At 41.8% G+C, this 12862-nt stretch overlaps 1 protein-coding gene across 4 annotated transcripts in view; it reads left to right on the forward strand.

The window, feature by feature from the left end:
* LEF1 (lymphoid enhancer binding factor 1) overlaps positions 1-12862 on the forward strand; it is a 118703-nt gene that overhangs the window by 74665 nt on the left and 31176 nt on the right. For all 4 annotated transcript variants that reach the window (XM_084872727.1, XM_084872725.1, XM_084872728.1 and 1 more), the window contains exon 4: positions 8139-8271. In XM_084872727.1, coding sequence (XP_084728853.1) covers positions 8139-8271 — 133 coding nt within the window. The remainder of the gene's footprint in view (positions 1-8138; positions 8272-12862) is intronic.

A 12862-nucleotide genomic window follows, 5' to 3' on the forward strand; every position in this document is an offset into this window, starting at 1 on the left:
TTCACTTTATTAGCTTGAATCATCCGCAATCAATAACTGTTTATGTTCTATTACTTTATTATGGGCATCAGTTCTTAAAGAGTATGGTCTGTGGACCCCTGAAGTAGGGAGTCCACAAGGTCAGAACTAGTCTGATGGTAACAGTAACCATTACTTGCTTTTTCATTGTATTGACATTTGCAGTGATGGTGCAAAGCAATGATGGGTAAATGTGCTGGTGCCTTGGCCCCAAATGGTACCGGTAGTCACTGAATTCTGCACCACAACACCCTCCAGGAAAAAGAACATGCCAGTGTCACTTCAGAATATCTTTGATGAAGCAGTAAAAATTATTAGTATTATTGAATCTTGACCTTTGGATGCATAACTGACAGACTATGGTTTCATAGTTTACTTGGCAGATATTTTCTCACAAATGAGCAGAGATTCTCTTTTCAATGAAAACAGCAATTGGCAGCATTTGATGCTAGTGATAAAATTCGAGCTTTCAAGGAAAAATTACAGTTTTAGAAATTTGTGTCCACTGCTTGATAGCTTCTTAAATCTTTTCTGATTAGATCAGCGATGATATAAATTTAGACGCAATTTCTATAATGTATAATGAAATATGTCAATTCACTGAGCCCATATTTACAGATAACTAATGCATAATGTTACAAATGATACATGGGTAAATTCATAGTGCAAGACAGATCAATGGGTGGTAATGTAAGAGTAGGAAAAATATATTGATATGGTTTTTACTGTACACGGCACTGAAAAAACTATTAAAATAGTTCTTTCCTTTCCAACAACATATCTGTGTGAGGTCAGACTTTTTTTCATATTCTTCAACCAAAATAACATCAAAGCAGAGAATTGAATTCACATGAAAGCAGATATAAGAACCCTGTTGTCTTCATTAAACCAGATGCTAAAAAGATTTGTGAAAACTGTAAACCTAAATGCCACTCTTCTTCTTTAATGCTTTTGTTTCAAAATGGTCATTTTTCATATAAATATTTTAATGTTAACGTAACGGGCTTATACTTTTTAAATAATTTAATAAATACCTTTAAACTTTTTATTTTTATGTTGTGAAGGGAGCAGTGTGGGGCAGGACGAGTGGGGACTTGGTATTTATCATTTGAATGTGATAAGTATTTATAAATAAACCATCAAAAACAAAAGCTCATTGGGGTCCTCTAAGATTTTTAAGAGTATTACAGTGTTCTGAGAACAAAAAAAAAGTTTGAGAATTGCTGCTGTAAGAGGTATTTTTTAAACGAATAAACATAGATTGCATTATCGATTAAATTATGATCTAACAGAAGAAGTAAAGCAAGTACATAGAAAACATATGTACATATGAGTCCATAGCAAGTTCTAACCCGGAAAGTTGTGTGTGTTTTAAGATTTCAAGAGTGCCACTTGTGATGAATCTCGAAGGGTGGGAGGGATTGCTTCAAGCAGTGATGAGAGGAAAGTATTGAGGTCACGGACACTTTAGACTAAACATACGTTGGCAGAATAAGGAAGGGGGAGTTTGGTGGGGAATTCACCTGAAAGAAAGCATATTTCTAATGCTAAAACTTACTTTGTTTTAGAGACGAGTGATGTGAATTTTGGGGAACAGAGCAATTTATTTAGGGGCTCTATTTTTCTTTTCTCTTTCCTTTATTCATTTCATAAGGACTTATTGAGCAATATTATGTGCTGGGGCCTGAGTAAGAGGTTTTATTTGCATTGCTCATTAATCTTCAGTTTAATCCTGTGAAGAATTAGGCCACCCATTTTATGTAGGAGGAAACTGAAATTCTGAAAATTCAGTGAATTACCTAAAAACGAGGCATTTAAGTGTTTGGGATTTGAACTGTACCTCCAGTGTCCATGTACTTAAATATTAAATGATTTTACTACTCTCTCTCCCGCTTGGATGTTGGACTACCTGATGGAGTACAAGCTATGGATTTCAGCGTCACCGACTTGAGGAGTCAAATCCTGTCTATGCTACTTAATATCCTGGGTGATCTGGTATAAATTATCTATGTCTCAGAACCTTAGTTTTCTTCTCTATGAAACAGAAATCTTAACACCTAGCTTATGGGGGATTTCAGGATTAAATGAGATACTATATGGACATCATCACTTGTAGAGAACTGGGAAAATTGTGGGTGGGCCACACCCATTCTTAGCAGCTCTCCCAGCAGTCTGTCTGTAGTCCTGCTAGTGACCTCAGTCTTCCCCAAGCGGTCAGTTGTTCTGCCCAGACGCTTTCTGGCAGCGGAGCCCATGGCAGGCCACACTGGCTGGCAGGGTGTTTGGAACAGAGGGGAAGAGGGGAGCTGGGTAGGGAGCAGTGCGGGGCAGGACGAGCAGGGACTTGGTACCAAACCATGCCAGCACAAGTCCTCTGTCAACTAGTTATTACTGAGCTGTGTGTCCAAAAGGACTCGGCCTTCTCACCTATAAATACAGCGACACTGCCCACTGAGGTGGACAAGCGCCAGAGGGTGCAACGTCACGGCCATTAGGACGGGCACTTACTGTGCATCCACCCACATTCCTCCCTTTCCCTGCAACATGCTCCTCCCCTCTAAGGAGAGCATCCCGGGTGTCCGGTGATGGGACACCTTTGCCTCCAGGAATATTTGTCCCTTGTGAACCTTGCAACTTCACCAGTTCCTGCTCCGGAAGTCTTCTGAGCCCAGTGCCCCACCGCTATCTGAAAAAAGAGCTATTGCATCTCAAACAGCACTGATCTTCGATTCGGAAGCCCCCTCAGCTCCCAATCAGGTGTCTAGCTTTGGTGGGTCTTAGGAAAGGCTGCCAGCACTAAACGTTACTTTTGAGGTCTAGTTGGTGCAAGGATCATCACATCCTTTCGCGGTAAATCAGATCTGCTCCTCTTTGGGGGAAGGCTTAGGAAGCCCAGGTTCTCATAGGAGGAGGGAAGGCACGAGGTGAAATTTCAGGGCTTCTACTGTACCAGTACCAGACTTTCTAGGAGTGTAATAAAACCTTGAATACCACCATAACAACCAGATGAAATTCCTCATTTCAGCAGGTTGGTGGAGTGTTAAAATGCCCCTGGATTCAGTGATTGCCGGGAGGGCTCTGGGTGAAATGCACAGCCAGTTGAAATGGTACTCGGGGCCTTATGCACAGTTAGATCCTCTTTGTGCTGTGGGTTTGGTTGATACCTGGAGACGTGCAAAATGGGTTCTATCCAGCAGACCCGCAGGTTTCTCCCCAATTACTCCACTTACCAGCAGGCCCACGCCTTCGCCAGGAGGGAGCTGAGCCACCTTTTAGTCCTTTCCAGAAAGAACCACATACCCAGAGGCCCGAGAGCTTTCATGCCAGCGGGGGAGTGGTCGCTTCTGGGAATGCTGCTGAGGGTGACTCTCCGGATCCCCAAATGGCATGCGCTTCGTGTGGGTGTTTTGGCCGTGATGCCAAAGAGGCCGATGCCTGCCGGGAGCAGCCTGGGTGGCCACCACACAGCTTCCGGGAAGGCTTCCCAGCCGTGGAGAGAGGGTGGCGGAGGCATCTCTGCAGGCCTCACCGCTTCCGCTGAGGCGCCTCTTAGTCCGAGGCGATTCCTGCGCCCGGGACAGAGACCACGCAGTCGTCACGGACGTGCGTCCTGTTAGGTATGGCCCAGATGGTCGGTGCAGAGCCCAAGGTTTTATGACCTTGGCTCTCCCGGGAGGGCGCGTGCTGGACTGGCAGTGAATGTGGCCCTGGGGAAAGTTGCTGACCTTCTTTCTATGCCTCAGTGTACCTGTCTCCAAGGTATGGTGTTAGTTGCTATAATAATGATGTGCTTTGTGGGTAGGATAGCCGGGTGGTGGTGGGTTTTTGAGTTTGGGAAGGGATTGTGAGCTTCCTGCTGAATGAGTGGGAGAGCTATCTTCTGGAGTCCGCCTTTGGTGTTCTGTGCCCCCTTCCTCTCAAGACCCACTCTCTCCATCTTTTCCTTTTCCTTTGCATACCCAACCCATCCCCTGCTTGAGATAAAAGAATGTGTAGTCTAAATGGAATCAAAATAGCAGGGGGTGTGGCCTGACTGCCATGCGAGCTTAGGCCTGAGTGCTTCCGCCTCTGAGCGGCCTCGGCGTTCGGGGGATGACCCAGGCTCCTGGCGATCTCATGAAGGTGGGGCAACTGCCTGCTGTCACCTGGGAAAGGAAACAGGACAAACGTTGGGAGCTCCTGGTGCTTCTCCACGGGAAGCTAAGACTCACCTGATTGTACCTGTGAGTGGAAAAGAAAGCCGTGTGTCCTCCCTCCCTTCCCCGCGGGGAGATGTGTGGGAGCCGGGGGCCAGGGCTGTCTATGGAGTGAGATCCGAGGTGCGCAGAGTAGGAGCTGAAAGGTTGGCCCCCACTGTCTTGTGGTCCTAGGGTTTCCAGGCTCACGGTATCCCCAGTGACCCTGAGCTCCTGGAGTGGTGTAGTGAGCAGCCCTGGGTCGCCCTAAGTGCTGAAAGCAGTCCTGGCTTGCTCACCCATTCCCTGATGACCTCTGTTTCCTGTTTTAGAAAATAGAACCTTGGACTGTTTGGTTTTAAACTGTTGGTTTCTTACCGTGTTAACATAATACAAAGGCATATAATTACTATACTCTCTTATCCCCGGCATTCTTTTCATCTTAGTATTCGATGTCATCCTCTGAGATTTTACTCGTCTTGCTTACGTATTTGTCCGTTGTCTCCAGGCTCCTAGAAAGGAGGCTGCACAAGAACAGCAGCCTCATCTGTGCTGGCCATCAGCGCCCTCATCGCTCCTGGCACATTGCAGGTGCTTAAATACACACATAGGCCCACATACACTGCGCAACCGCACATTATAATGCAATTACATCAAGCTGTCTGTAAAGACTGGGCAGTCTCTTGGTTATTCCTCCTCCTTTCCCTTTGCCCCACCCAAGATGCACCACATGGTGATTTGGAGATCTGAGGCTAGAATTAAGAACGGTTATATTGTCTTTAAAACTTACTCAGAGCAGCCAAAACCGGTTTGGCTCAATGGATAGAGTGTCGGCTTGGGGACTGAAAGGTCCCGGGTTCGATTCCGGTCAAGGGCATGTACCTTGGCTGCGGGCATATCCCCAGTAAAAGGTGTGCAAGAGGCGGCTGATCGATGACTCTCTCTCATCGATGTTTCTAACTCTCTATCTCTCTCCCTTCCTCTCTGTACAAAATCAATAAAATATATTTTAAAAATAAATAAATAAAACTTAGAGCGGCGGTGCCTGGGTTCTTGCCTTGTGCGTGCACATAGTGTCAAAGGACAGTCCCTCATGCTCTCAGGGGAAGCCCACTGTTTAGGGCCGAGGACACTCGATCATGCCGGTGACGTGTAGTGTCGTTTGGTCCTGCTCAGGTGCCCGGTGGAGGTGGTTGGCAGGAGCCAAATATAAAACTTGGGAATTGTGCTCACTCTTACTATGATGATTTCATATTGCTTTCATATTGATTTGGCCACAAAAATGGACATAAGCCTTGTTGGCTATAACACACTACTAGGACGCTATCCATCTTGCAAACTACAATATAAGACAAGGCCAGAGCTTAAATTAAAATCCCTGGCTTCTTATCTCTTTCCCACAGGAAAGCAAATCTGTGTTGAAAACCGTAAAATTAAGAGGAAAGCAAGGATAGCATAATTTAGCAAAAATTCATGGCACTGAATTCTGAGCTATATGACTGGAGGGATAGGTCAGACGTTAAGGAGAGGCTGCCTGCTAATGCGAGTTCCTGAAGATGGTGCTATGGAAATAAGAGAGGCATGCAAAATGCATAAGTGTTTTCAGGAGATTTCTGCAATGCTTATTCTTTTCAACTACCCTAAGAAAATATCTTCCTGGATTGTTTGGCAACTATACTTATGAGACCTTTGAAATGAAAATCAAAGCTCTTATCCTAAAGTATCATTGAAACATATTCGTTTTAGCATTTGGGTGTTGAGATTTTTGTTTCCATTTGAAAAGGGGTTTATAACAATCTCCCCCCATCTCCGCACCCACCCTCCCATCACCCCTTTCCTCCTCTAGATTCTGAACTCCTTGTATGTAAGAAGCTCATCGTTGTATTTGGCAGACTGCATCATTAACACTTGAAAAGCACTGGAACATTTTTTTTTAACCTTTTACACATTTATATGCATAGATGTCTGTGCTGAGGTATGTAGAGAGAAGGCATGTGGCTTTGATAATGGCGCTCTATTTAATAAATGCCAAGGGCTATATGAGCGATGCAAGTGCTGCCATTAGAGAGGAGCTGATAATTATAAAACAGGGAAAATCATATCATGGTCTGAAAAAGGGTGATCCCCCCCCTTGCGTTTTTTTTCCTTCATCAGTTTCTTTTGGGTGGAGGTTATAATGACAGGGTATAGAAAATTACTATTACTGGCTGTAAAGAGAATTTAGTGTTACTAGGATAATTGCTCCTAATTTTCCTGAGGGTAGACCTTCTTGCTGGAGCCACTTACTTTTTATACCTAATTTGTAAAAAACATCAAATGCGAAATGATGCATATGCTAGTGCTACCATCACACACAGGGGTGTCTCAGGGCCCGAAACCAGTCGGATATAGACCGGCATTATAGGCAGTTTATACTGTGCAGGGCAGTTTTCAGGCACTTCCCCCAATTTTTAAATACAGACATTTGCTTTTGGAGAAATGGATTTCAGGTACATTTTAGACTATAGTACAGTAAAAATCTCATGAATTCAAACTATTGATGGTGAAGGCATGTTCTGAAGCAGTGAATTAATAGTTAATATTCATTGTATCTTATCCCTTTTAAAGTCACAAGTTTAATGTTTGCAAATAGAGATCTTTGTGAGACTGGTTTAATTAGTCTATGTGTTTAAAATCAGAAACATTTTGTATGTATATAGTTATGTCAAGTTTATTGTCTTTTGCGGGGGGGGAGGTATAAAGTTTCTGAAAAATCTATCTCCTTAATTAGGTTAAACTGCCTGGGTCTTGCTTATATTACTGATTTACTTAGTGCACTTTCTTGAAGGGGCAAGGAGTTTATTCAACTTTAAGCAAACAAAAAGATCCCAGATTTTAAACTGATGAAGTCCAAATAAATAACCTGTACCTTAAAAAAAATGTTATGTAGCTTTGGGCTTCCAATTTAAATAAATTTATTTTTAAACAAATACAAGATAGAATATATAAGTTGTTAACAATTTAAAGTGATTTTTACAAGCTATATTTCACATTATGCATTTAAACACAAGAATAGAAATTCATTTTATTAATTAAGACTTCTTAGAAACTAGAGATCATGAAGATGAACTGAGTAGTCCTAAAGCATAATGGGTGGTCAGGTTTCATTGACAAAGCGATAACACATTAAAGTGGTATAACATGATTCTTAGAGATGTACACTTATAGAATCATAAATTATATAAATCAATGGAATATCATTACAGCAAATTTGTATTTATTAATTAGGTTGTTTGAAATGTTGCCCTTCAAATTGGCAGTATTTATTTATTTGTTCATTGAATAATTTTTTATTGAGTGCTTTTTTATTGCTAGACATATGTAATGGATAAAGAGCTTATAAAGCATTCATAACTTTTGCTCCAATAACTCCTTGTTGAAATCACTCTGAAGCGATCATGTAAACAAATATGTATAGGATTCATGTCATATGGAATAATAGCACTCAACCTACATCTCCATAGGGGATTTGGTTAAATAACTGATAATCTCCTAGTGGTTGGTAAACTCATTAGTCAACAGAGCCAAATATCAACAGTACAACGATTGAAATTTCTTTGGAGAGCCAAATTTTTTAAACTTCTTCTAACACCACTTCTTCAAAATAGACTCGCCCAGGCCGTGGTATTTTGTGGAGGAGCCACACTCAAGGGGCCAAAGAGCTGCATGTGGCTCAAGAGCCACAGTTTGCCGACCACTGGGCTAGTCAGACATAAGTAGTATTTAGCGCGGACAGATTCTGAAGGTCTAAATGGGTACAGCAGCTGATTTCCGCTCTCCAGGTCTGGCGAGGACTCTCCGGCTATGCTGATGCCCAGTTACTGCTATTGTGTGGCTTTTTCTCTGGGAGAGGGGACAGGAGCCGGGCATCCACGGTTAACTGTTGACCTTGTGGTTCCTTTGCAGTCGAATAAAGTGCCCGTGGTGCAGCCATCCCATGCGGTTCATCCTCTCACCCCCCTCATCACTTACAGCGACGAGCACTTTTCTCCAGGATCACACCCGTCACACATCCCGTCAGACGTCAACTCCAAACAAGGTGAGAGCCTGCCTGCCCAGGCCTGCTGCAGTCAGGCAGGAGCCGTGCCACGCCAGCCTGGGGACCTCACCGGGGCCTTTGTTCCCTGTCACCGGGTGGATCAAAATGGATTGTTAGAGATGGAGAGCATTATGCTGAGTGAAGTAAGCAGGCAGAGAAAGATAAATATTACATGATCTCACTCATTTGTGGAATATAATGAACAACATAAACTGGTGAACAAACTTAGATCCAGAGACAGAGAAATGTCAATCAGAACATCAAACCTCAGGGAAGGTAGGGGAGGGTGGGGGTAAGGGGGAGAGATCAACCAAAGGACTTGTATGCATGCATATAAGCCTAACCAGTGGACAACAGACAACAGGAGTGTAGGGGCATGAATGGGAGGTGGGGGGTAATGGGAGAATAAGGACACATATGTAATACTTTAATCAATAAAGAAATAAAAAAAATTTTAAATGGATTATTAGGAGACAAAAAAGAATTTGTTGTTGCTGCTTTTATTTTTCAGGACAAAAACATGAAGAACCTAGAAGGGTTATTTTCAAAGTGACAGCTCTGAAAGTCTAGACTCCACAATATAAACCAATATGTTATACAAATTTACTAAAAATCCAGTCTTTAAGTCCTCCTACAGTTACTCATTATTTCAGCAGTATTACCCTGTTTCCCCGAAAATAAGACAGTGTCTTATATTAATTTTTTCTCCCAAAGTTGCGCTAGGTCTTATTTTCAGGGGATGTCTTATCTTTCCATGCGCTAGGTCTTATTTTTGGAGGATGTCTTATTTTCGGGGAAACACAGTAGGAGTTGATGGTAGTGTTACAAGAAAAGTTAGAGCCCTAACCAGTTTGGCTCAGTGGACAGAGCTTAGGCCTGCGGACTGAAGGGTCCTGAGTTTGATTCTGGTCAAGGGCACATGCCCTGGTTGTGGACTCGATCCCATGTAGAGGACATTCAGAAGGCAGCCTATCAATGATTTTCTCTCATCACTGATATCTCTCTCTCTCTCTCTCTCTCTCTCTCTCTCTCTCTCTCTCTCTCTCTTCTCTGAAATCAATAAAATATATTTTTTAAAGAAAAGTTAGAAAAGGGACAAAGTAGGAGATTTTTACTTTCAAACATTACCTTTTGAGCCGTTAGTGGTTTCTTTTAGTTTCAGTCATATACCTGTTAGGTTTTATCCTCTTTTTATTATTTACAGCACCAACTTAGACACGAATAATAAAAGTACAAAACCATAACATGAATCTTACTTGCTTCTCTACATTATTGCCAAGTTCCCCTTCTGTATCGCTTACAGAAAAGCACACAGCACAGAGGTCTGAGAAATGGGAATTCCAGTGGGGTGGGGTGCTTGGCTGCGGACACAGAGCGCGGGGTCTCCCGGCCTGCGCGTCTCTCGGACTGAGAGCCAACTCTGAGGTTAAATTTGTTGCTGGGCGGCCTGTGCTCTTTCCATGTATGTCCACACTTGAACCTCAACAGAATCTTTAGGGGTTCCAAATACATCCCACATACCTGAAAGTAATATAATATTGAACATCAACTGTAACTGAAGAGAGAGAAATAAATATTCTGTAAAACCAAGTGAAGGCAGAGAATAGACAGGTGACATTTTTACCATCTTCAGCACCTCACCCCTTTGTCCAGCCCTCTCTTTGTCCTGTAGTGGAAACGACGTTAAGTTTGTGAAAAAGAGTGGAGTTCAGGGGCTGGGAGTTGTGTTGTTGCTGTTTTTCACCACTGTGAGTACTTCTAGGTTACATACCCAGCACCTTCACTTCCTTCCCTGGTTAAAATAGGCAGCTTATTTGAGGACTTAGTTACTACTGGACTTTGACTTGATTGGAGCCCATACCTCTACTTAAAGAAGGTAAGAATCACCTATGCAGAGGTGACCAGGTTTGCCTCAGTTTTGGTCATTTTTGGTCCTTTCTCTATTTCCTGGTACCAGGGACCTCCAAAGATTAAGAAACATCAAGGACAGGTCTATAGATTTATGGAAAAAGGCATTTTAGGAAGAAGGCCAAGTTTCAGAGGGAAGATGAGAAGTATGACCCAGGATTGAAATAATCTAAAGGGCGAGTCGAAGTAGGCAGTTTAGATATCTCGGTCCCAGGGCAGGGCCTGAGCCAGAGACACACGCCCGAGAACCACAAAGGTGTAGGTGACAGGTAAAGGCAATTGTAAGAACTCAAACAAGCTGTTAACAGAAAGAACCCAACAGTGGGTTTTATTAAGTGTTTAACTATTTGTTTAGTTAACAGTTACATGGTGCTTCCTATGTCCTGGCCCCTGTTTTAAGCACTTCAAAATGAGCTTATTTAAAGGAATAATATATATCAGTTTAGTAGATTTTCTCTTTAAGAATTCTAGAGTGTTCAGTTTTTAAAAAATATATATTTTATTGATTTTTTACAGAGAGGAAGGGAGAAGGATAGAGAGCTAAAAACATCGATGAGAGAGAACCATCGACCAGCTGCCTCCTACACACCCCCTACTGGGATTGTGCCCACAACCAATGTGCATGCCATTGACTGGAATCGAACCTGTGACCTTTCAGTCCACAGGCTGACACTCTATCCACTGAGCCAAACCAGTTTCGGCGACAGTTCCATTTTTTAAAAAGACAAGTTTATAAACGGGTATCAATTACATTTCTATTTTATCTTCTGTTCCCATCACTTACTGCTACCCTATCTTGTTTTGCCTTACTAATTATAATTATACCTTTGCTTCACAAACTTTTCTCTTTTTAACAAACTCCAGAACTAGAGAAGGCCCAGAAGTTGTCTGCTTGCAGTTTCTTTGAAAAGTTGCATTATTTTCACATTCTACTCTTTGTGTTGCTTTTAATGTAAAGACCCTCTTTTTTATTACTTTTTGTCCTGGACTTCATGTATCTCAGGGGATATGTAAACTTTGGTTTGAAAAGAATGGATTTACATGATTTCAAATTATATTATTCATTTGAGAGTACATTCTCACTAGGTTTCTTCCTTTTCCTTCTTTTCTCTCCTTCAGTCTGCCTTTTGGCTTTATCATGTAGCTCAATTAGTTAGAACATTAGTTAGGCCAGAGTCACTGATTTCAAAGTCCCCAGGAAGCTGGTTAGCTTTATTAAATAAAAATAAAAGTACAGCAACAACTGAAAACCAAAAGGATGCCATGTGCATATTCTGACACTAGATATAATCATCCAATAAATTAACCTGTTCGTCAGCAGAACCCATTCTCATTCATAAGAAAATAACTTAGGTTGGTTTCCCACTAGGAAGCACGTTAGTTTTTACCTTCCTGTCAGTGTGTTGGTGTGTGGAGTTGTGTGCAGGTGTAGAAACAGGAAAGGAAGATAATAACAATCATTTTGTTCTACTCGTTATTTCTGGTAAAAATATTAAAAAGAAAGAGCGTTTAGGAAATGCTGGGTTTATTTATACCTACTTATATCTTTCTACTCATGGATTTCCTATTAAATAACAACAAAAACATATCACTTATACTGTGTGCCAGGTGTTTTCTGTATTACACATATTAATGTATTTATTCTTCACAACAACCCCTGTTCTATTTTTATTCTGATTTTACAGAATAATGAATCACTTCCTCAAAGATATGTAGTTGAGTGGCAAAATTAATATATCCATATAGTCTAACTCCAAGTTACTTGTAAAAGCTTACAAATGTTTAAGGCCATGCTGTGTATAGCCTGCAGCACACAGTAAGTGTCCAGTAAATAGCAGTTAAATCAAGATATGAAGTCAGCAGTTGGTAGAGGGTCACACACTTCTAGGAATCTTTGGGAGCAGGTTCCTAAAACAACAATAACCTGCTTAGAAAACAGAGATCCATTTTCTGCTCATGTAGTGACCTAGGCCCCACCATGTACTTATGTACCTGCAAAATGGTTGATAATGTTGACCCAGCATGGGGAATCGGTCTGTTTAAACACTTTTTTTCACTTGTTCACTTGTTCAGTCACTCAAAAGTATTTATTGAGAGCCTCCTGTGGAGACAAACCCTGGTTTGATACATTGATTGGCAAAACATGGTTTCTCTTTTCCCAAGCTCTGTTTAAACCCATGCAGGAAATCATTTGCACAAACTAACTATAAAAGAAAATGAAGAACATCTTGAGTACCACGTTAAAAGTACAAATAAAACCTTGTAGATTCAAAGAAGAAAGAGATTTTTCAGAGCTGTAAAAGTTAGAGAATATTCCATGGGAGAGGGGTATTTGAAATCTGAGTAGAATTTTAATAGAAATAGTCAAAAGACTAGCTTAGGAAGTGGCATATAGCAGGGGATAAGTAAATGTTAGTTTTCTCCTTCCTCCTTCAGAGCAGTAAAACGAAGTCCAGCTAGTTTGTATATTGCTCTGCTGAACCACACCTATGCAGAATCGCTGATGTGTTCTCCACACACTCAGAACATGGACTAGCGTGGCAGCAGAGTTTTCAAGCTTGTCTGCTGAGAGGCATGTGATTGCAAGCCAGTTACTTCTCTGTATCCCGGTCACAGGAGCCCAGGACAAGCCATTATTTTGTGTGTGCCCAAACAGTCAGTTCAACTCTCTAACCAAGGATTT

Source organism: Pipistrellus hanaki (assembly GCF_964339955.1).
Source record: "Pipistrellus hanaki genome assembly, chromosome: 1".
NCBI lineage: Eukaryota > Metazoa > Chordata > Mammalia > Chiroptera > Vespertilionidae > Pipistrellus > Pipistrellus hanaki.